We start from the raw sequence: 21,811 nt of genomic DNA on the forward strand, positions 1-21,811 counted from the left end.
TTTTACAGAAATGTTGTCCTTTGGATGAGATGTTAGACTGAAGTCTATTTTGCCTGTTCAGGTAGATGTTCAACATCCCATGATACCATTCAAGATGAGAGTTTCGCCTGGTGTCCTGGCCAAAAATTTCCCCAGATAAAATTTGTCATTTATTTCATTACTTCTGGCATTACTTCATTATATGCTGTGTACATATTAACTTTTCTGTGGTTAAGCTCTTTGGTATAATGGCTTTCTCTGCCAGTGTGATTTTTACATTGAGTTTTCTTGCTGTACTTAATACAGTCACTACACTTTACAGTAAATCCTATGAAGCACTTTGAGATCCTTCCAACATAAAAATTGTTTTATTGAATGCAAGGATTATAATTATTATTTTAATGAGTTTAGCTTTATTATTTGGAGAGCACAGAACACACAATATTACAAAGTGCAATTGTGTTTTCCAGGGTTACTCACTCAATAACAGGAACAACTGGTTCAGATGTAGTTTTATTATTATTTTTAATGTTAAGATCTCAACATTTTTGGATAATATTTCATCTTAGAAACCCTCTGCTACACTTTGTTTCTTTGCTCATTGTTTAGCTAAGTAATGAGGTGCAGCAAAAATAGCATGAAAGTCAATGACATGTTGCATGGCACATTTTGTTCTGACAAAGCTTCAGTTGTGTGAATCTTCAAAAATGTGCCAAGAGCTTTAGCCAAGCTAATCAATATGGAAGAAGGTATATTTTGTCTGCAAGGAATTGATTTGCTTGGGAAAAAAGGAAACAGTATTGATCTTTGAATAACAGGAACAAAATAATCATTGATTTTAACTAGCAAATCCACCATCCAATAAGATGAGTAAATCAGACTGTTTTGATCCTGCTTGAGGAATGCTATATAAATACAAGCTGTTATTGTTGTTTATGTGTAATTCACATGAAAAGGAAAATAAGTTTGAAGCAGCTATTAAGAAAATTAACGATTGTCAAATTCGGTCAAAGTAATGACTAACCGAGAAGGAAATTGAAAATTCGCTTGTCTGTGGTCGAATACCCTTTATTTGACACATGAAGTAGTCTGACCAATGGAGCAAAGAAACTGAACGTGTGTGTGTTTGGTTTCAGATAAAGCTGATGTACATTGAACCCCAAATCAAGCACTGTGATGTTGGGATCTAACCCTAACGTGTGTTATTTGCAAAATGGCTAATTGCATTCTCTGAAAGCAAATAATAATGTTGGATTGATATAAAATTGAAATACTTTTAACCCACAGATCAAATGTTGGGATCCCAAATGCATTGTTTCCAAAATAACACGTTGCAATTTCTGAAAATCACCACAATAATAATCCTTGCATTTGATATTGTGCTTATCACTTCTTCAGATGTCTCAAAGCACTTCAGAATATATTGTAAAGTGAATTGACTGTATATTTTGTGGGCAAAACGCAGCAGCCAATTACACATAACAGTGTCCCACAAACAGTCGTGGGTTGAAGTGACTATAGTTATTTTTTTTGAAGGAATTATTGCCCCAGAAAAGCGATCTATCAATCGACTAACAATTAGGTTCCTATTTACTGCTACGTGAACAGAGCCGTGTGGAGTAAGGAAACTTGCCCAACATTTCACCCTGTTAGGAATCAAACCCAGGTCTCTTGCTTGCGAGGCGAGTGCTCTAACCACCGAACTACAGAGCTTCATTCCAATGCCAGAGACTACAGAGCAAATGGCATTTTATTCCCCAGTTTTCTCTCCACTTTGGCAATGATTGAAGCTTTTAGAAAATGCAATTTGCCATTTTACAAATAACGCCAATTAGTCAGGAGAATGGAAGTCTCAATTTCCACTTCCCATCCCCTTCTGCAAATATTACAAATTAGATCTCATTGCGTTAATAAATGATAAATCACATTTTGTATTAAACTCGGTTTTGAATTTTTGCGTTTTTAATAGAAAAATAGCCTCTTTCCTCCAACACTTTATTTGTTCAAGTTAATGAAGGTTCTCTCAGGAACATTATGGTTATAGCTCAGTTTGCACATGGATAAGATCTTATATATTAAAGGTCACTGCAAAGCGTACAAAGTCATCTGTTTAATCAAAACTAAATCAATATAGATGCTGATTATTTTCTATCAGACTCAACAATGAATTAATTGAAAATTGAAGTACTTCTGACTGGATGAGCGGGCAGTCAGTTCCCCCAGTCAATTCATTTATTCAGCTCTACAGCTCCTCTGTGATACTTTTGAATGCTTGTTCATTTTCTAATGGGAACAATTTCAAACTGCTGCTTGCTGCTCTTTCTATAATAGTAGAAATATGCTGCAGAGTGATGTTATGCAAGCATTTTGTTTCAAGCTTCATCATGAAGGGCTTTTGCCTTTTGCAGGCTAGGTTTCACATTAATTTGCAGCGTGAAATTTGCAGAACAGTGTGTGCATTGTTTTTCTCTGGTGTAATACGTATTAGCAAAAGTACAGTAGATGTACAAAGTGATTATGACATGTGACACTGACCATATCATTCGATTTTTCTGGTTTCTGATTATAGATGACATTTTAACGATTTCTTGTGGCAATATAATTATGAAACTGGCTGCAATAAAAAAGTTTTAAAGATTGAATGTTACTATCCAGTTCAATGATTCTCAGTATTGTTGGTTATTTACCCCTTCTTAAAACAACAACAACTTGCATTTATATAGCACCCTTCACACGGGATAGCATCCCGGAGCACTTCAAAAATCCCCATGCTGGACACTTCCAAACTGCCCTTCCTCCCCAAGATGCTGGATCGAGTTGCCTCCCAGCTATGTTCCTTCCTCTCCCACTGTGTGAGTCTCCAATCTGGCTTCCTCTCTATAACCAGTACAGAGAGGTAGCTTTGGTCCAAATCACTAGTGTCATTCTTCTTTGTCTTAAAAGAACTTGCGGAAACCCAGATTCACAGTGAGGACTGCTTTTAATTCTGGATGTTCTAAAATAATATTAATAAATAATAATCCTTGCATTTCGTAAAGTGCCTTATCACATCATCGAAGGATGTCCCAAAGAGTTTTGCAGGTTTTACTGTAAAGTGTAGTGATGGTGTATCTGTAGGTGAACATAGCACCCACAAACGCAAACAGCCACAAAGTGAATGAGGTGAAATTTTATGTGAATGATTTAAATTGCTTCATAGTAGAGTGAATCTAGAATTAGGTGGAATTTCTCTCCATGGCTGTTGTCAGGCAATTCCACCAGAAGGGGCTTACAGCTGAACCCGATCTGATTTCTGTGCAATATGCATACATGGTGCTTTGATGGTCTTACATTCATTGTCATTCCAAGCCTGGGGCCAATTGTAATGTGCGCCTCCTCCCACCATCTGCTATAATGATAACGCTCTGTTAACCTAGCACAGACCTGGGTTGGACTCCATGGTTTGTGATTGTGTGGCTCAGTGCTACACTGGCAGTTTGTTGCCTGTTTATAATACAGCAACAACAAATTTAGATTTGTATAGTGACTTTCATGTTGGCAGGATATCCCAAGGTGCTTAACAATACTGGCTTGGTACCAGTAATGGGAAAATACGTAATAAAACAAATGATAATATAGTGATCTGCGTGTGATAGAAGACTCCATGGTAAATTGTTTCTTTTCCCACTGACAGTGTGGAAGTAATCATTGAGAAATGATCCAACTTCCAATCTTCTCTCCTTGCTGGACTGAAAGGGTCATTTGATGCTCAGTGCAATACATCCAGCATATCATTAGGGAAGCCCACCTTCTGGCTATTATTATTTGGTCACCCGGGTGTCTGACACGTGCAGAAACACATCACCATGCTTAAGTGTATCAAACTAAACAAACTAAAAGTTCCATACATCCCACCTACACATGGAAATTCCAGAGATATTTATTGGAATGGCTTTTATTCCCTAATTTGACTTTTCTTCCACTTCATAAATGTATTTTTTGGAAACAATTACTTACCTTGAAGAACTTCTCAGCTATTTTCAAAAGTTTGAGCACGTGATGATAGGTCCATCGATATGTATTGTTTCAAGAAACTACTTTGGATTTGGCTTTGATGCAAGAGGTGGGCCTTTCCTCCTCAATTCGTAATAACTTGTGGAAAATTTAATCCACAATTGTAGTAGCTGTAATAGGCAAGGAGGGCTTGAGAAAATACTGGATCCAGTCACTGAAGTTAAGGTACTTACATGTTTTCCCATGACATACACAGTCACTGTACTTTATAATATATCCTGCGAAGCACTTTGAAATGTCCTCCCAACCTGAAAGGCGCTATATCAAATGCAAACCTTATACTTGTTGTTTCTCAAATCTTTCAAGTTTACAATATTTGGAATAAGTCGAAAGTAAACCATTTAATAATATTTTTAGATAATAAGGTTTGCATTTGATATAACACCTTTTACATTGGGAGGACATCTCAAATTGCTTCACAGAATATACCGTGAAGTGAACTTGTGTTTTGTGGGCGAACGATATGACAAATTATTTTTGAATGAAAGAAAATAACTCTTGACCTTCACTACTTTGTAGTGAGAGTAAACTACATTCTAAAATGTTCCCATAAATAGTCAGCATCTTCTTAAGGTTTTGTGCTTGAAGTTTAACGTTGTGCCTTTCATGCTGGCACCTAACCAATTAAATCACTTACTATCCTTCTGAAACTGAAGATGTATAACTTTCACTTCAAAGAGTGCTGCTTTGTATAGTGTAATGGAATAATTTGAAGGATTCTAAGATTTGAGACGCAATGCCACATAAGTTCTGTGAACTGGAAACAAACTTTTGTTATGACAACCTGAATGCTTTTTTTTAATGTGTAAAAGGAAACCTGTTTGAAAAACTGCTTAGTGGATTTATGAAAATGAAATGCAAACTGTATCTTATTAATATTGTGTGCCACATGCGGTCTGTACTGAAGTCACTCCGTGTGCTCACAATGTGCAATGATTGCACTGTAGCCCCACGGTAGACTTCCACATCCAGAGAACAAAAAGAGATTGCATGTTCCAATAATGGAGGTGGGGAGGAGGCAAAACAGAGTGCATCAGAAATTAAACCCAGGATTACGTCAATGTCCCAAGTGGCATTTTTGCTAAAGTTTAAAATCTATTATTGCCTAATATAAACTTTTGTGTCGTGTTTTGCTCACTGTGATCAACCTTTTTTTTACACTGCAGGCATTTAATTAAAGGTATATAAAATTATTGGGTTAAAATTCTTCCTAGTTCTAGATTTACTCAATTAAAGTGGCATTTTAGGTCGTCCAGAATTTGGCAAATTGTCAAATTCACTCTTAACTTTGAAACTTGCTTTCTGCAGTTCTTAAAGAGCTTAATAGAAAAAATGTCTTCAAAATTAAGTTTTTTTAAATGAATTTGACAAATTCTGGACACTCTAAAATGCTACTTCATTACCGTGAATCTAGATTCTGGTAGAATGTCACCGCTCTTATATTACCTTTCTGTTTTAACATTGATTTTCTTTCTCTTCCTTATCTTCCCTTTCCCCAGTTGGCTGTATCAAATACAGAATTCAAGCACCAGTAATCTTTTAGTTACCCATTTATAATAGAAAAATGTGTAATGAAATAAATGCTCATTCCACTGTGTATCATTTCTTTTGCCATGGCTTTTCTCATTGCCAGTTATTTCTGTTTGATCAGCGAGGTATCTGACACACACAGAAACCCATTTTAAGAGACCACTCTGACCAACCTGAGAGTTTTACTTATGCTTGGAAATTTCAGTTTGTCAGGAACAGAGTGTGCACTCTCTCCTTGGAGGCACATAGCCTGCTAATTTGTGGCGTCCTGTAGCTCAGTGGTTAGAGCACTCGCCTCTCAAGCGGGAGACTTGGGTTCTATTCCTGGCAGGGGGAAATGTTGTGTAAGTTTCCTTACTCCACATGCCTCGGTTTACCTAGCAGTAAGTAGGAACCTAGTTGTTAGTCGATTGGCGGTTTGCTTTTCTGGTGGTAATAATCCCTCCAATATATAAATAAATATATAAATAAATAAATTGGTCACTCAATCCACGACTGCTTGTGGGACACTGTTGTGCGCAATTGGCTGCTGTGTTTCGCCCACAAATATACAATCAATTCACTTTACAGTATATTCTGTGAAGCTCTTTGTGACGTCTCGAAGACATGAAGAGCACTATATCAAATGTAAGGATTATTATTAATCTAAACTCAAGAAAGTATTGGATACGAGGCTATGAGATTCCAGAATGTGCAATGGAGTACTGCTGGAGTCTATCTAGCCACAATTCCTCAGTTACCATTATGAATGCTGATTGCTTATCCAGCTAGGACTACCTTACCCTTTAGGGCTGTGGGTTGCAGGGTTGACAACAGCATCAAACATTTAGCTACATAACACCTTTCACATCAGAAGAATGATAGAAATTTACAGCAGCCATTTGGCCCATCAATTCAACATTGTTTCTCCGAACAAGATGGTTATTCAATCCTAGTACCTGGCCCTATCCCCATATCCCTTCATTCCTCTATTATTCATAAACCTGTCTCTTTCCCTCATGAAACCCATGGACTCTGCTGTACTTGGCAGGGCATTCCGCGTCCCAACAACCCTCTGAGTGAAAACAAATTTGTCAAACTCTCCTTTCATTCTTCTGTGACTGTCTTGTAACAATGAACCATAGTCACTGATTCTCCTACAAAGTACTTCAAACAACTGACTATGATGGTGGTCAGGGGAGCTGAGGAGGATGACGGAAATATGGCCAACAACAAAGAAATAGATATTAAGATAGGTTTTGAAGGTGCTTTTAAAATGAGTGTCTGACACATGCGGAAACTCATCCCCATGCTTAAGAGTTTCTAAACCAAGCTAAGAATTCCATGCATCGCATCTACACATGGAAAACAGAGAGATAGATTAATAATAATAATCCTGCATTTGATATAGCGCTTTTCACGTCGGGAGGACGTCCAAAGCGCTTCATAGAACACACTGTAAAGTGAATTGACTGTTAATTTGTGGGCGATCGCGGCAGCCAATTGCGCACAGCAATGTCCCACAAACAGTCGTAGATTGAAAATGACCAATTTATTATTGTTTTTGGTTTTGGAGGGATTATTATTAGGCTCTGTGTGGAGTAAGGAAACTTGCCCAAGGTTTCGCCCTCTGCCTGGAATTGAACTCAGGTCTCTCACTTGCAAAGCGAGTGCTCTAACCACTGAGCTATAGGACTCCACACAGGATTGTTGTAATGGAATGCGCACTCTCTCCCTGGAGGGACACATCCTGCTTACCTAATTCTAGAAAGTATTAGACGCAGGTTGGCAATGCTTGGGGACCCCAGAGTGTGCTGTTTTACTTAAGGAATGTAACCAGCTAAAACCGCATAGCTTGTCATTGATATCGCTGTCTGTCAAGCTTTCCCACTGCTTGTCCAGCTAGAAACACCCTACCCATTAGGGCTTGGTTTGCAGAATTAACAGGAGCTAAGTGGGATGATTCTCTGCCCCTCAGTTACTGGTCTGCCCTTCCAAGAACTGGCGATGAGCCAGACTGTCTGTGCTGTCATCAGCAGTGCCTGGAATATTGCGGATCCGCCTGGCTCAGTTTTGAAGGTGAGAAGTAGGGGCAAGGTGGAGGGACTCCAGGAGGTAAGGAGCAGGAACCAAGTGGGAAAAATCCCTGCCCCCACTGACGGCTCTGCTCCTCCAAGCCCTGCCGACAAGCCAGGCTGGCTGCTCTATCATCAACAATGTCTTACCAGTCTGTAAGCGATCCCTGAGAAGTGATCCAATTTCCAATTTTCTCTCCTTCCCATATGGAACATGTTGTTCATCTCTCAGTAGCAGCACATTACCCTGATTTAAACACGTTCTCAAGTTAAGACATTACATAAATGTAAATTGTTGTTGTTTAGATATGAATGTTCTGTGATTAGAAGGGAAGTTAACACCTAGAATCACAGACTGTATCAACATACGTGTTGTACAGATGAATATATATAAGATAATGATATAATAATAATGTTTGAATTTGATATAGCACCTTATCACGTTGTTAATATCTCAAAGTGTTTCATATGATATGCTATAAAGTGTAGTGACTGTGTATTTTGTAGGCGAATTTGTGTGCAGCAATGTCCCATAAACAGCTATGAAGTGAAAGACTAATTTTATTTATGGGATTGTTGGCCAGAATACCAGGAGAAATTCTCTTCTGTTTTTGAATAGTGTCATAAGATCTTTAACATCCACCTGAACAGGCAGACTGTATCATTGCTTGGGTTAGCATCTCATCCAAAGGATGGCACCTTCGACAATACAGTGCACCCCCAACATTGCACTGGAATGTCAGCCTAGACTGAATTTGAAGTTCCCATATTGATCACACGTGAGCTACCTCATAAACTTGTATGGAAAAAAGTTTAAATAAGGCAGATTCATTAACTTCAAAATTGAATTTGATTTGTGCAATAAGGAAGCTTCAATTATTAGTGTGGAAAAAAAAAGGAATTAAATCTTAATTACTTTGCATTTTCAGAATGACAGATCACAATAAAAAATCCTCAGTCCAAATATTTCAAATGTAAGATGTATTTGTGGCCACTGCTGTGAAATGCAAATATACTGCTGTTGATGGGTAATCAATTATAAATGTTACAGAAATCCACCTCTAACTGCACTATAAACAATAGAATATAGCTTTCATAGATGATGGCCCTGTCAAACACTTTTGGTAATGAGCATTGCAGTTTGATTTAGCGAGGATGCACATTAAACTCAGCAAGTAAATTGGTAGAATTACTATTCTAGCAGAAACTGCAAGAAGTTAGTTTATTCTGCACCTTCTCCTGCACATTAATGCAGCGTTTGCACATCAGGACTTCTGAAAGCACTTACTAATGAGAACAGTGGTTGTGATTTGATGATTAATCACCAGTGATGAATATTTTCTGTGTTTAAATGTGATTAAAATGTGTCCCTAACAACAGTTTTGGAAGTGATCCTCCCTACCTTTGGGAGAATGGTTTCACGTAGCTACGCTGGAGATTCGAACCAAGTGACATTTTTTCCCTTGTGAGCAAGGATCATTCTACTGGGTGTGGGAGTAGAATTGATAATTCAGCTGTCTTAGATTTGATGCCCATGTTGAACCTTCCCTTGGTCTGGTGTGAAACAGTCTTATGAAGTCGGGTAGGGGGCTGGGAGGGGGTTTCACTTTCAAAATGATAATTACCACTACTGGTAATCCTTATAGAACCTTCATGCAGGGTGATGTCTCGGAGTGCTTTATCACATGTGGTAGCGATCTAAACTTGTTCAGTTGAAATCTTTATGCTAAAACAGGAATAGGTTCCAGGGGAATGTAGAAAGTGTGCCGTGCTCTGATGAACAGTAGTTGGTTTTGTGCTGTTTTTTAGCTGACATCACAGCAGCTGTTGTGGCAAGTTATTAACTTTAACTTTCTCTGTTTTTTCTTTCATCACTTTGCCCACCACAGCTCACTGTGCTGATAAGTGCGTTCATGGACGTTGCATTGCTCCCAACACCTGTCAGTGCGAGCCTGGCTGGGGAGGGCTCAACTGCTCCAGTGGTAAGTGTTTGCAGCTGCTTGTGTCCGTCTTTCACTTTTTGTTAGATTTTTCCATTTATTGTTTGTGTGAAAGGCTCTATACAAATGTAATCTTGTTGTTGTATCTTGTTGTATTCTGCTTTTCAGGGGAAACAATATTTTTTCTCAGTGGCTTTTCACTTGAGAAATTTTGCTCAGTGAACATTGGCCTGCCTCGTGTCCCCTGCCCTACTATCTTTAGGAGAGCTTCACATGTCCTGCTGATGTGAAAGCGCTCTGGGACGCTACCCTGCTTGAGGGGGGGTATATAAATGCAAGTTGTTGTTTAGGAGACTTTCAGACATTCTATCCCTTTTCTCTGGAACTTAATCCCAGAGTCCCTCTACCTCTCTCCCCTTCCTCCCTCCCCACTTTCATAACATGTCTCAAGGCTTATCTCTTTGTCTGAGCTTTTGGTCAGCTTCTCCCTCCCCACCCCCCACCCCCAACCTCCCTTGCGTTTCCCACTCAGGTTCCCAGCTAGACAGACAGACCTCACTTTGATGTGAAAGGCATGGTATAAATGTAAATTTTATTGTATAGAATACAAGACTTTTTGTAACTACAACATGTATAAACAAGGTATGGAATAATGCAGACCATGAACTGTAATGTGAGTGCAGATCAATGACTGTGCTTTGTTATTATCAGTCTGTACAGTGCATTAAGAGAGGAGTGACTTTAAGGGAATTGTTCTGTTAGATTTTATACATGACATCATTGTAGCCTGTCTCAGTCAAAGGGCTATTGTTTCTCTCTAAAACTGCAAGTTCCTTGGGGATTTGCGACGAATGGGGAAAAATTCCATGCCTATGGTTTAAGTAACATAACTTAATGAAGCATGACGGGAGAAAAGACCACTTGGTGCATTAAGCCTGCTTCTTGAACACAAAGCAATAGACTTCCACCCCATGATTCTTGCTTTGGGGAAAAATTCCACTCTCATCTCGATTGGTAATCAAACTCAAGCTCATCTGTTCTCCAACCTGGTTCCTTCGTCCCTCGCATGGCAACATTCATGCACTCTCCCAGTGCACAGGCTCCCCACCCCACCCCCATTTTAAATGCATCAATAAAAATATTGTGATAAAAAATAATCTTGTTGTTTGCTAATATACAAGAAAGATGTGAGTGCTTCCAGTTAGCTAAGTAGAACATTGTCCCTTCACAGTACTGTAAAGATAAACAATTAATTTGGCAAATTAGTTAGAGAAGAGGGTAGCTACATACGCAGTGCTATGCAAACAGTTTGATGATTGAATTATTTTCTGCTTCTATAAAAATGCTCCACATTATTTTAATTTGTATGGCAATATGCACAGGGCAATGAGGCTAGACTGTAAGCAAAAGAATAATTGAATATGTGTACCTGCTAAAGAACGTGAGCGAGCAACAGCCAGTAAACGAGTGAGCAACAGCGAGCGAGAGAGAGATCAATGTCATTCTCTGCAGCAAACGTGCTATATATTGCTTGCAGCTAGTTCATAGTAGTGCCCATCACACTCTGTCAGATTCACTTTGACAAGCCACTCATGCAGCAGAAGTAAGTAATGTGCACTGCTGAAAAAAAGAGTTCAGGTTTTATGACAGCACTGTGAGGAGAAAGTGAGGAAGTAAAATCTAGTGGAAATAAAATTGTTTCCAGGATAAATATTTTAAATGCCATTTTAACTTTGTCTGTGGGGTTCTAATAAGGAATCATGTATTAATAAATATACTGTGTGTGTGTGTATATATATATATACTTTATACTTGCACTTATATAGCGCCCTCATTATTCACCAACACTCTCCCCAAATCATAAAAAAACCTTGCATTTGATATAGCGCTTTTCATGTCCACAAGATAATAATAATAATAATCCTTGCATTTGATATAGCGCTTTTCACGTCGGGAGGACATCCCAAAGCGCTTCACAGAATAGACTGTAAAGTGAATTGACTGTATATTTGTGGGCGAACGCGGCAGCCAATTGCGCACAGCAGTGTCCACAAACAGTTGTGGATTGAAGTGATCAATTTTATCATTGTTTTCTTTTCTTGAGGGATTATTATCAGGTGTGTGGATTAAGGAAACTTGCCCAAGGTTTCGCCTTGCCGGGAATCAAACCCAGGTCTCCTGCTTGCGAGGCAAGTGCTCTAACCACTTGTGAGGCGAGTGCTCTAACCACTGAGTTACAGGGCTCCTATACATGGCTGTTTATGGGACATTGCTGTGTGCAAATTGGCTGCCATGTTTGCCTACAAATACACAGTCACTACACTTTACAGTAAATCCTGTGAATCCTTTGTGAGACATCCTGTTCACATGAAAGGCACCATAACTAACGCAAGGATTATTTATTGATTATTATTGTTGAATTCCAGGACCTTAAGAAAAATTCTGCTTATTAAATATTCAACTTTTATTGCTTGTTCATTGCTGGGGTTTGGTAGGGAGGCGTGATAGAATATAATACTAACAGTAATTCTTACATGTGGCACAGCCCCTTTCACATTGGGAGGCTGTCCACAGGACAGGATTTACTGTAAAACTGCAGTGACTTTGTATTTTCTGGGAAAACCTGACAGCCCATTTGTGTACAGCAACCTCCCACAAACAGCCATGATGTAACTGACCACATTTCTTTTGGGAGGGGGAGGGTGGGGTGCATTGTTGCCAGGAAAGGGGAGTCAATGTTAGAAATATAGGAACTGGAAGAGGCCATTCAGCCTCTCAAGTCTGTTGTGCTTAAGATAAATGGCTTCAAGTGGACCAGAGTCAATTGGCTGTGCATTGTGAGTGGACATAATCTAATTATATTAAATGTTAATATTGTGCTTAGTATTTCCATTATATCTTGTCAATTTATGTTTAAAAATCTTGTACAGAGTTGCAAAATGAAAACGTTCCAATAGCATACAAAACTTAACTTGGATGTTGAAACTATTGTGTGTTCTCTTGACTCTGTCCTGTGCACCAAGGCTGCTCAATTTATGAATCACACTGATAGAGATGGGAGGAAGCCTTTAAGATGACCATCTTCGCAGGACATGATTGCTTATTTATGCTGTTATACAATTATATTTCAGAGCGGATTCAGAGAAACCTCATGATACCAATCAGTTATATAATACGGCTAGAGTGCTGCTAAGAAGAAAGGACTTGTATTTGAACAGTGTTTTATCACATCTAAATGTCTTAAAACTCTTCATTCACAATAAAAGTAAAAATAATAATCCTTGTATTTGATATAGCGCTTTTCACGTCTTCTAGACATCTCAAAGTGCTTCACAGAATATACTGTAAAGTGAATTGACTGTAATATTTTGTGGGCGAAACGCGGCAGCCAATTGCGCACAGCAGTGTCCCACAAACAGTCGTGGATTGAAGTGACCAATTTTTTTTTTCTTGAGGGATTATTATCAGGCGTGTGGAGTAAGGAAACTTGCCCAAGGTTTCGCCCTGCCGGGAATCAAACCCAAGTCTTTCGCTTGCGAGGCGAGTGCTCTAACCACTGAGCTGCAGGACTCCACAAGTACTGTTAAGTGTAGTGGCTGCTTTTGATACCAATTTGTGCAAGCAGCTGCCAGCTGTCATGAAGTGAACGATCAAATATTGCTGGCCAGGATACCAGAAGAAACTCCTTTCTCTTTTCAAATTACATCTTTCAAATTGGATCGTTAACATCCAGTTGAACAGGCAGACAGACATTGCTTTAAACATGATTTCTCCATCAATCCCCCATCACTGCACTGGAGGCCAGCCTGGAGTGAGCTCAAAACCCCAATATGGAAATTAAACCCACAACCTTCTTGCCCAGAAGTGAAGTTTATGTCACAAACGTTTCCTTGCCCTTTGTATGATGATTTTCACCTAATATGGCTGCCATTAATGTGCCAGTAATGTGCATAAGAAAATTATTACATTAATCGTTCAAATTGTGCTGTAGGCTCTCCCCCAGCACTGTATTTGAATGTCAGCCTAGACTGTTCTAACTTAGGACTTGAACCCAAAACCTTCTGAGAGGTGAGAGTGCTACCAACAGAGCCAGGCTGATAGGCAAGGTGGGAACTGCTTAGTTCCTAAATATTGTTCTTTTTTATCATCTATCAGTTGTGAAAAGGAGATTCTGAGGAAAGTTATAGTTTTGTTTAACAAATGAGTTTTGAAAATTGTGTAAGACTTACTTAAATATTAAACTTCTGTGGACCTTATTTCCATTGAGTGCCTTTACCTCAACTCTGTGGAAGCCATGGGAAAATATAGTGGGGGCCTGGTACTGTGAGGAAATTCAATTTGCCACAAATGATCAATGTCCATAGAACACAAGTTAATTAAACTCCTTGACTTCACAAAAATATCAATTTATAGCGTGGACGAAATTACTTTCTGTTAATTCCAACGCTCTGTATGGTAGCCAAAGAACACAGCTCATACTGTCTACTTTGGGAGATATTATTTCTGCTTTGGGCAAAGTTGGACCTGCATTCATCCAAATATTGCGTCATAAATATAGAACAGTGCGTGACAGCAAGAAACAAAGTGAACAGGATGATGGGTTACAAATCTGCCGAGTTCAAATCAGCAGAAGTGGCATTCAAGCTGTGAGGAAATCTGGTCAATCTGCACCGGAAATAGTGCATAGAATTTGAATTGCCATGACAGAAGGGTCTGCCTCGGCCCTAGAGGCAGCGCACAGAAGACAAATAAGTCCCTCCCCAGGGTTAGAGGCTAAACTATGAAACTTGCAAACTAAGGCTCTTCAGCCTCGAAAAGAGATGAATCCGAGAGTACTAGATCAAATGTGCTGAGGGCCTTCTTCATCTGAATCTCGTATAACTCTCTGGTCTTGATCTTGAATAATATAGGTTCACTTTCATCTTGCAAGTTTCTATCTAAAACATTATTTATAGCTAAATTGCAAATATATTTTAATTCATTGAATTAGTACAAACACTAATGTGGAGTCCCGGAGCATGGCGGTTAGAGCACTCGCTTCACAAGCGAGAGAACCTGGGTTTAAATACCAAGCGAGGCTAAACCTTAGGCAAGTTTCCTTACTCCACACGCCTCTGTTTACCTAACAGTGAGTAGGAACCCAGTTGTTAGTGGATTCATGGGTCAGTTTCTGGGGGTAATAATCCCTCCAAAAAAAAAAAAAATTGGTTACTCAACCTATGAGTGTTTGTGGGACACTGCTTTGCACAATTGGTTGCCGGATTTTGTCCACAAAATACAGTCAATCACTATAAGTATATTCTACGAGGTGCTTTGATACGTGATAAGGGGCTATATCAAATGCAAGGATTATTATAATTAATGAACTAGTGAGAATTAAGAGGTATATGGTTAGTGTTAGAAAATAAAATGGCAACATATTCAATTCATGATACCAATCAGTTATATAATATGGCTAGAGTGCTGCTAAGAAGAAGAGAGGACTAGTATTTAAATGCAGTCAAATAATAGTGCGACAAATAGTAAGAGTGCAGTAAAGGCTATCCGGGCCCAAGAGTCAGTGCACTGGACAGCAATGAGGCCAATTCCTAGCTTTAGACCCCTCTGCTCAGTCTTTAACCCCCTCCACTCATCACTGATTCCCTCAACTGCACAGAATGTAGGTGGTGAAAATGTGGAACTGACTCCTGGAACCTTTGGTTGAAGCAGAAAGAGTCAGTGTATTTGAGTGGAAACGTGAAGCATACATGAGAGAGAAGGAAATAGAAGGGTATGGGAGGAGGTACGGAAAGGGGATTAGGAGGGATGGAGTATAAACACCAGTAAGGACTAGTTGGCCCCTCCACGAACTTACTCCTCCCTACCATTTGTGACCTCCTAACTTCCTACTGATCTGCCTGCGTTCTCCGTTCAGTGGTCTCCAGCCTGCTTCTCATCCCCCGCCTTGCCCGCCCCATCATTGGTGGGCGGGCCTTCAGCCTCTCTGCCCAAACCCTCTGGAACTCCATCCCACAGTCCCTTCGCCTCGCCCCCTCCCTTTCCTTCTTCAAGACCCTTCTCAAGACCCTCCTCTTTGACCGTGCCTTTGGTCACCCTCCTACACCTACCCTCCTCGCCATCCAGCACTCCTGATCCCAACCACCAGCTTGGGTGCAGATCCCTGACTGTCCAGCACCTTGGGACATCATCCTGACTTGAAAGACGCTTTACAAATGTAATTTATTGTTGTTGAATGGCCTATTTAGATGCTGTAGTCTATGGAACTCTGTAATTGTTGTTAGAGGGGCGGGGGGGGGGGGGGGGAGTTACATCACATAGCTACTTCTTTTTCAATATTTCAGGAGTTTCTGAATTTAAACCCGTGACAGACCTCACTGACACTGAAACAAAGAGGACTGTGTAACGCTGGGGTTATACTGTAGGTCGTGTGGTAGATCTGTACAGTCTCTCGCACGGTTACTGCAATCTGATCCTCTACAAACTATCACTTACAGGCAGTTTGGGGTTACTTCCCACTGGCTGATAAATGTAATGAGCAGTGGAATTGCTTGTCAATTAGATTAAGGAATAGCACCTGTCTCCCAGTGTAGGTTCATGCCTCATTTAGTTCCTGGCGCCTTGATCTTACCAATGTTTCCCATTATGTGTAATCCTAATAACTCTTCTCCGTATCCTTTAAAAAGGTTTAAAACATTTCTATTTTTCTTTTTGTTTTCCAGTTCTACTTCCCACTTGATTCATTCCCTGGAGTTCTTCTCATAGCTTTCAAAGGAAAAAAAAACACAAATTACACAAAGAAATAATTATTTATTTCCCTTGAGTTCAAATCAGCTAACCCAGCACAAACCAGCGATCAAACCTGTCCATGCAGCTCAATGCACCACATGGTGCATTAGTTCACAGAGTCAGTGCAGGAACCATGCAAATCAGTTAACATCAACATGATGTCCTGCAGTGTATTGGTTAGAGCACTCGCCTGACAAGTGAGAGGACCCAGGTTTGATTCCTGGGCAGGGCGAAACCTTAGGTAAATGAGAGGTGTGTGGAGTAAGGGAATTTGCCTGTCAGTAAATAGGAACCGAGTTGTTAACAGATTGGTAGATTGCTTTCTAGGGGTAATAATCTCTCCAAAAAAAATAATAATAACTTGGTCACTCAATCCACGACTGTTTGTGGGACACTGCTGTGTTCAATTGGTTGCTGTGCTCTGCCCACAAATATATAGTCAATTAACTTTACAAAAATTTTGAAGACCTTTGAGACATCTTAATGACGTGATAAGGCTCCATATCAAATAATAATAATCCTTGCATTTGATATAACACTTTTTCACATCTGCGTTTCGCCCACATAATATATACACTTTACAGTTTTTTCTGTGAAGCACTTTGAGACGTCTCGAAGACGTGATAAGGCACTATATCAAATGCAAGGATTATTATTATTTTGGGGATTGTTGGGGTTTCCCAGGTTATTTTTCAGCGTGTTTAGGGATTTTCCAGGGTGTTTTGGGATGGTTTAGGGGTGTCCAAGGATATTTTGGGAGTGTTTAGCAGTGTCCCGGGGTATTTTGTAGAGTCCTGTAGCTCAGAGGTTAGAGCACTCGCCTTGCAATCTGCAAGAGACCTGGGTTCGATTCTCTGCAGGGCGAAATGTTGGGCAAGTTTCCTTACTCCATATGCCTGTTTACTTAGCAGTAAGTAGGTACCCGGTTGTTAGTCGATTGGCGGATTGCTTTTCCGGGGATAATAATTCTTTCAAAATAAATAATGAGAATAATAAATTGGTCACTTCAATTCATGACTGTTTGTGAGCAATTGGCTGCCGCGTTTGATCCACAAAATATATAGTCAATTCACTTTACAGTGTATTCTGTGAAGTGCTTTGAGACTTCCTGAAGATATGATAAGGCGCTATATAAAATGCAAGGATTATTATTATTATTTTCCATAATGCTTCAGAAATGGGAGGCGGAATTAAGCGTCCAAATGTGCATAACATGATCCCTAAATTAGCAACTACAGCAGAGTTGTGACATAGTTGCGCTGGGTCCAATTCTAAGCTTCATCCAAATTTTCTATAGTTTGAGTTGGCTTAATTCCTGGGTTTCAACCTAGTGCCAAGCTATGGGTCAAAAGGTTCAATCCCCACTTGGAGACTTGAAGTTACAGTAAAGCACTGTGGCAACTTGTTGGAGATACTGTTTTTTGCCTGAAACTTAAATGTATGTCCTAGCTCCTGTTCAGGTAAATGTTAAAGAGGAGGAAATTTCTCCCAGTTTCCTAGCCAACGAACCTGCATATCAATTGCTTATTGATCTCACAGTTTTTGCTTGCTGGTGAAATGGCTGCAGAGTTGGCTACAAAAACAGTCACTACACTTGTGATTAATTAACCTGAAAAAGAGTTTTGAAATGTTTATTTGTAAACATTTTGTACTTTACCAAGTTGGTGTGTCAGCCTGGCGCAGTGTTAGCACTCTCGCCTCTGAGTCAGAAGGTTGTAGGTTCAAGCCCCACATTGGGACTTGGAATCACATAGTCTAAGGTGATGGAGTCCTGTAGCTCAGTGGTTAGAGCGCTCGCTTTGCTAGTGAGAGACCTGGGTTCGATTCCCGGCAGGTTGGGTAAGTTTCCTTACTCGACACGCCTGATAATAATCCCTCAAAAAAAACCAATAATAAATTGGTCACTTCAATCCACGACTGTTTGTGGGACACTGCTGTGCGTAATTGGTTTCTGCATTTCGCCCACAAATATACAGTCAATTCACTTTACAGTATGTTCTGTGAAGTACTTTGAGGCGTCTAGAAGACGTAAAAAGCTCTATATCAAATGCAAGGATTATTATACTCATGAGTGGTGGGGGAGCGCTACATTGTATGTGATTCTGTCTTTCGGATCAGACATTAAACCGAGTTCCCATCTGCCTGTTCAGGTGGACGTTAAAGATCCTTTGGCACTATTTGAAAAGAAAATAGAGTTTCTCCCAGTGTACTGGCCAACAATCACCCAAATAAAATTGATCATTCACTTCATGGCTGTTTGTGGGTCAATGGTGTGCATAGTTGACTTCTAAATTTCACCCATAAATTACTCAGTCAATCCATTTTACAGTATACCATGTGAAGTGCTTTGAGATGTCTTGAGGACTTAATAAGGCATATATCAAATGCAAGTATTATTGTTATAATATTATTTATTATTATTATGTTCTATACAGACCATAGTCTTGTTAAAACATTTAGCCTTGCATATAAGAGAATTTTTGTGATTTTCAGACTGGCTATGGGTAACTAGCAGTGCAATGATTTTAGTTTAATCAGGCTTTCACTGGTTTATAACCGGTTTAAGTGCTCCAAGATGCTACCCTGTGTGAAGGGCACTATATAAATGTAAGTTGTTGTTGTATTAAGGAGGCAGTGGAGCTATTGTTTTGCATAACCTTTACATAACGTTTACACGAGAAGCAATGAACTTCCGTTACATGTAAAACGTTAAAACAAATGGGTTTAACCATTAAACCATTAAAGATCCCATTATTATTTATTATTACTATTCGAAAAGTTTCTGGTGTCCTGGCCATCAGTCCCGCCAGATTAAAAAAAAGTGGGCATACACCACATTGCTGTTTGTAGGATGTTGCTGTGTCAAATTGGCTGCTGCGCTTGCCTACACAATGCAGTAAATCCAGTGAAGTGCTTTGAAATGTTTCAACAACACGATAAGGTGCTATATCAAATACAGTGATTGCTATTATTATTACTCCTGCCATGTCTATCCACCTCCAACTCCCCCTCAACCATTCCCTTAACTTAACTCTTCCTGATCCTGGCCCAGTCGTTCTATGCAGAATTCAATGCTCCTCTATTTCCAGACTCTCTTCTTACTCCTTCTCTATCTCCAAACTGTGTCCCCCCAGCAAACATTAGATTGATACACCAGGCTGCCTGCTCGTTGTCATCACAGACGGATGCTTTGGGTTGTAACATGAAAGGTGTCACATAACTGTAAAATTGTATTGTAATGATGTTAAAAGCAGAGGGCCCAGTAGTGAGTAATGTGAAGTCACTATCATTTGAATAGTTTACATCTGTTGTTCATAATCAGCATAACAGAGCAGGAGGAAGCTCATGTGGAGCATAAACAATGGCATAGATCAGTTGGGCCGAATGGCCTGTTTCTGTGCTGTATATTCGAATGTATTCTAATGTATATCTGGAGACAGTGTTTAATAAAATATTGCTGTCTAACAAGATGGGTGAATGCTAATGTGTGAAGCATATCAGTTGGGCTATAGGTGTATTTTTTTTTACCAAGTATTCTTCTTTTAGGCATTGGATATTTTAACAATAATCCTTGCATTTGTTGCATTATTATTATTATTCACTCTGTTCTGGCAAAGACTCAATTTAAATGATTTTTTTCAAGAAACGCAAGATACAACTGTAGACAATTCACAGAAAATGGTGCACAAGATGATGGAGATCATAATTGATAAGATTACAGAAATCAGTTTGGAATTAGTTGTAATAACATTTGGAAGCTTGAAGGGGTCTGGGAATAATGCAGGGCAGTGGGATTGAAAGAACATCTTGCTCCAAGAGCCACTGCAGACTTGATGGGCTGAATGGCCTCCTTCTGCACTGTAAATTTCTATGATTCTCATTATAATGGTATTGTGTAAATATGCTGAACTTAATATCCATTTCCAAATTGAGAAGTGAATCGAACTGTTTCCTCTTTTTCAGTAAAGGTCATTCACAGTGTTCCTTACACTTGCTTCAGACTCTGTGTGACATGCAGTTGCTGTAAGACCGGTTGTGTTGGAATACTCAGTTTATATCACAGCTGACGATTTGTAACCTGATAATGGTGATTAACTCAAAGGGATTCCTCTTAACAGATACACAGCTGTTGTTTTTAACTTGCTCATGACCCTCGTATCCATTAGTATGAGGACAGCAGTTACAGTTTCTCCATGTGGGGCCAATACTTAAAGTGGAAGAAAAGTCTAGCAGAGAGTAATTTCTATTCAGAGTAATTCCTTCATCCCACGTCTATCAGAAAACATAATACTTATAACTATATAGGATTGTATTATTAACATGTGTCGAGTTGAAAGGTGAACCTGTATTATCACAGGGAGAGCTGTGGACCCGGCTTCTGCTGCTGACTAGCCAGCTTGCCCATGCTATAAAGTCTCTGTCTTCCCGATCGACAGTGAGCCACTGATGTCATTACCATTACTGTATGGTTGTGTGCTGTAGGTAGGCAGCGTCACTGACATCCCGTCCTGGGTGCTGCTGAAGTGAGACTTTGTGCGCACAGTGCACATACAGGAAGTGACATCAGTAATATATCTGTGTATATATATATATAGTGTGATATATATATATATATGATGACCCGGAGGCAGGCAGGCCATTTTTCCCTGGCGTGTTATAATGTGGCATCTGAGATATTGGGCCCAGGCGACTCTTATATTTTCTTGTGTCTAACTACTTTTTCCCCTTTATATATTGAAATATTCGAGAAACCTAGTAAATCGTGCGTTATTTGCTATTTGGGAGGCAGTGCCTATCTGCATGCTCCTTCACATTTATAAATCGACTCAATCCATCAACATCCGAGAGCTTTAGCAGAACTAGTTTTCAGAAGGCTGAGTATTTGTGATTGAGGATTTGTTCAGTTATTGCTGTCAACCTCTGAGTCTTCCTTATGGCACCTACAACAACAACAAAAACAAGATTAAATTTGTATAGCGCCTTTCACGTCGGGAGGACGTCCCAAAGCACCTACTCTATTTTCAAAATTGTTTTGTTCTGCTGAAGATATTGTTCAACTGTTGGCTGGATCATTGGTTCCCAAACTCCACACACGTACAATGGTGAAAAAACATGTTGATTTACCTCCGACCAGGAAAATCTGAAATCTTTAAACTTATCACTGATCCCCTCGGGGCCCCTGGCAATTGCATGGGTTGTACTGTAGTTGCTCAGCCTGTTCTGATTTCTTTAGCTGATCCTACGCAAAGGGTATTTGACTCTAAGTCAAAATAAATTAATCTGTTTAACTTCATACAGGTTATTAAGACAGCAATAGTTGAATTGTTGTATTTATATTTCACTGGACAGAGAGGAAGAGATAGAGTAGGAACGCATTCCATTAGTAGTTAAAGTAATATAATAATAAATAATAATCCTTGCATTTGATATAGTGCTTTTCACGTCTTCTAGATGTCTCGAAGCGCTTCA

The 21,811-nt window shown here is 39.5% G+C and overlaps 1 protein-coding gene across 1 annotated transcript in view; it reads left to right on the forward strand.

Moving 5' to 3' along the window:
• megf10 (multiple EGF-like-domains 10) overlaps nucleotides 1-21,811 on the forward strand; it is a 106,187-nt gene that overhangs the window by 33,028 nt on the left and 51,348 nt on the right. Inside the window, 1 exon segment of the mRNA XM_042346837.1 lies at nucleotides 9,506-9,598. Within this exon segment, the coding sequence (XP_042202771.1) occupies nucleotides 9,506-9,598 (93 nt within the window).

Source organism: Callorhinchus milii, unplaced genomic scaffold, assembly GCF_018977255.1.
Source record: "Callorhinchus milii isolate IMCB2004 unplaced genomic scaffold, IMCB_Cmil_1.0 Scaffold1, whole genome shotgun sequence".
Taxonomy (NCBI): domain Eukaryota; kingdom Metazoa; phylum Chordata; class Chondrichthyes; order Chimaeriformes; family Callorhinchidae; genus Callorhinchus; species Callorhinchus milii.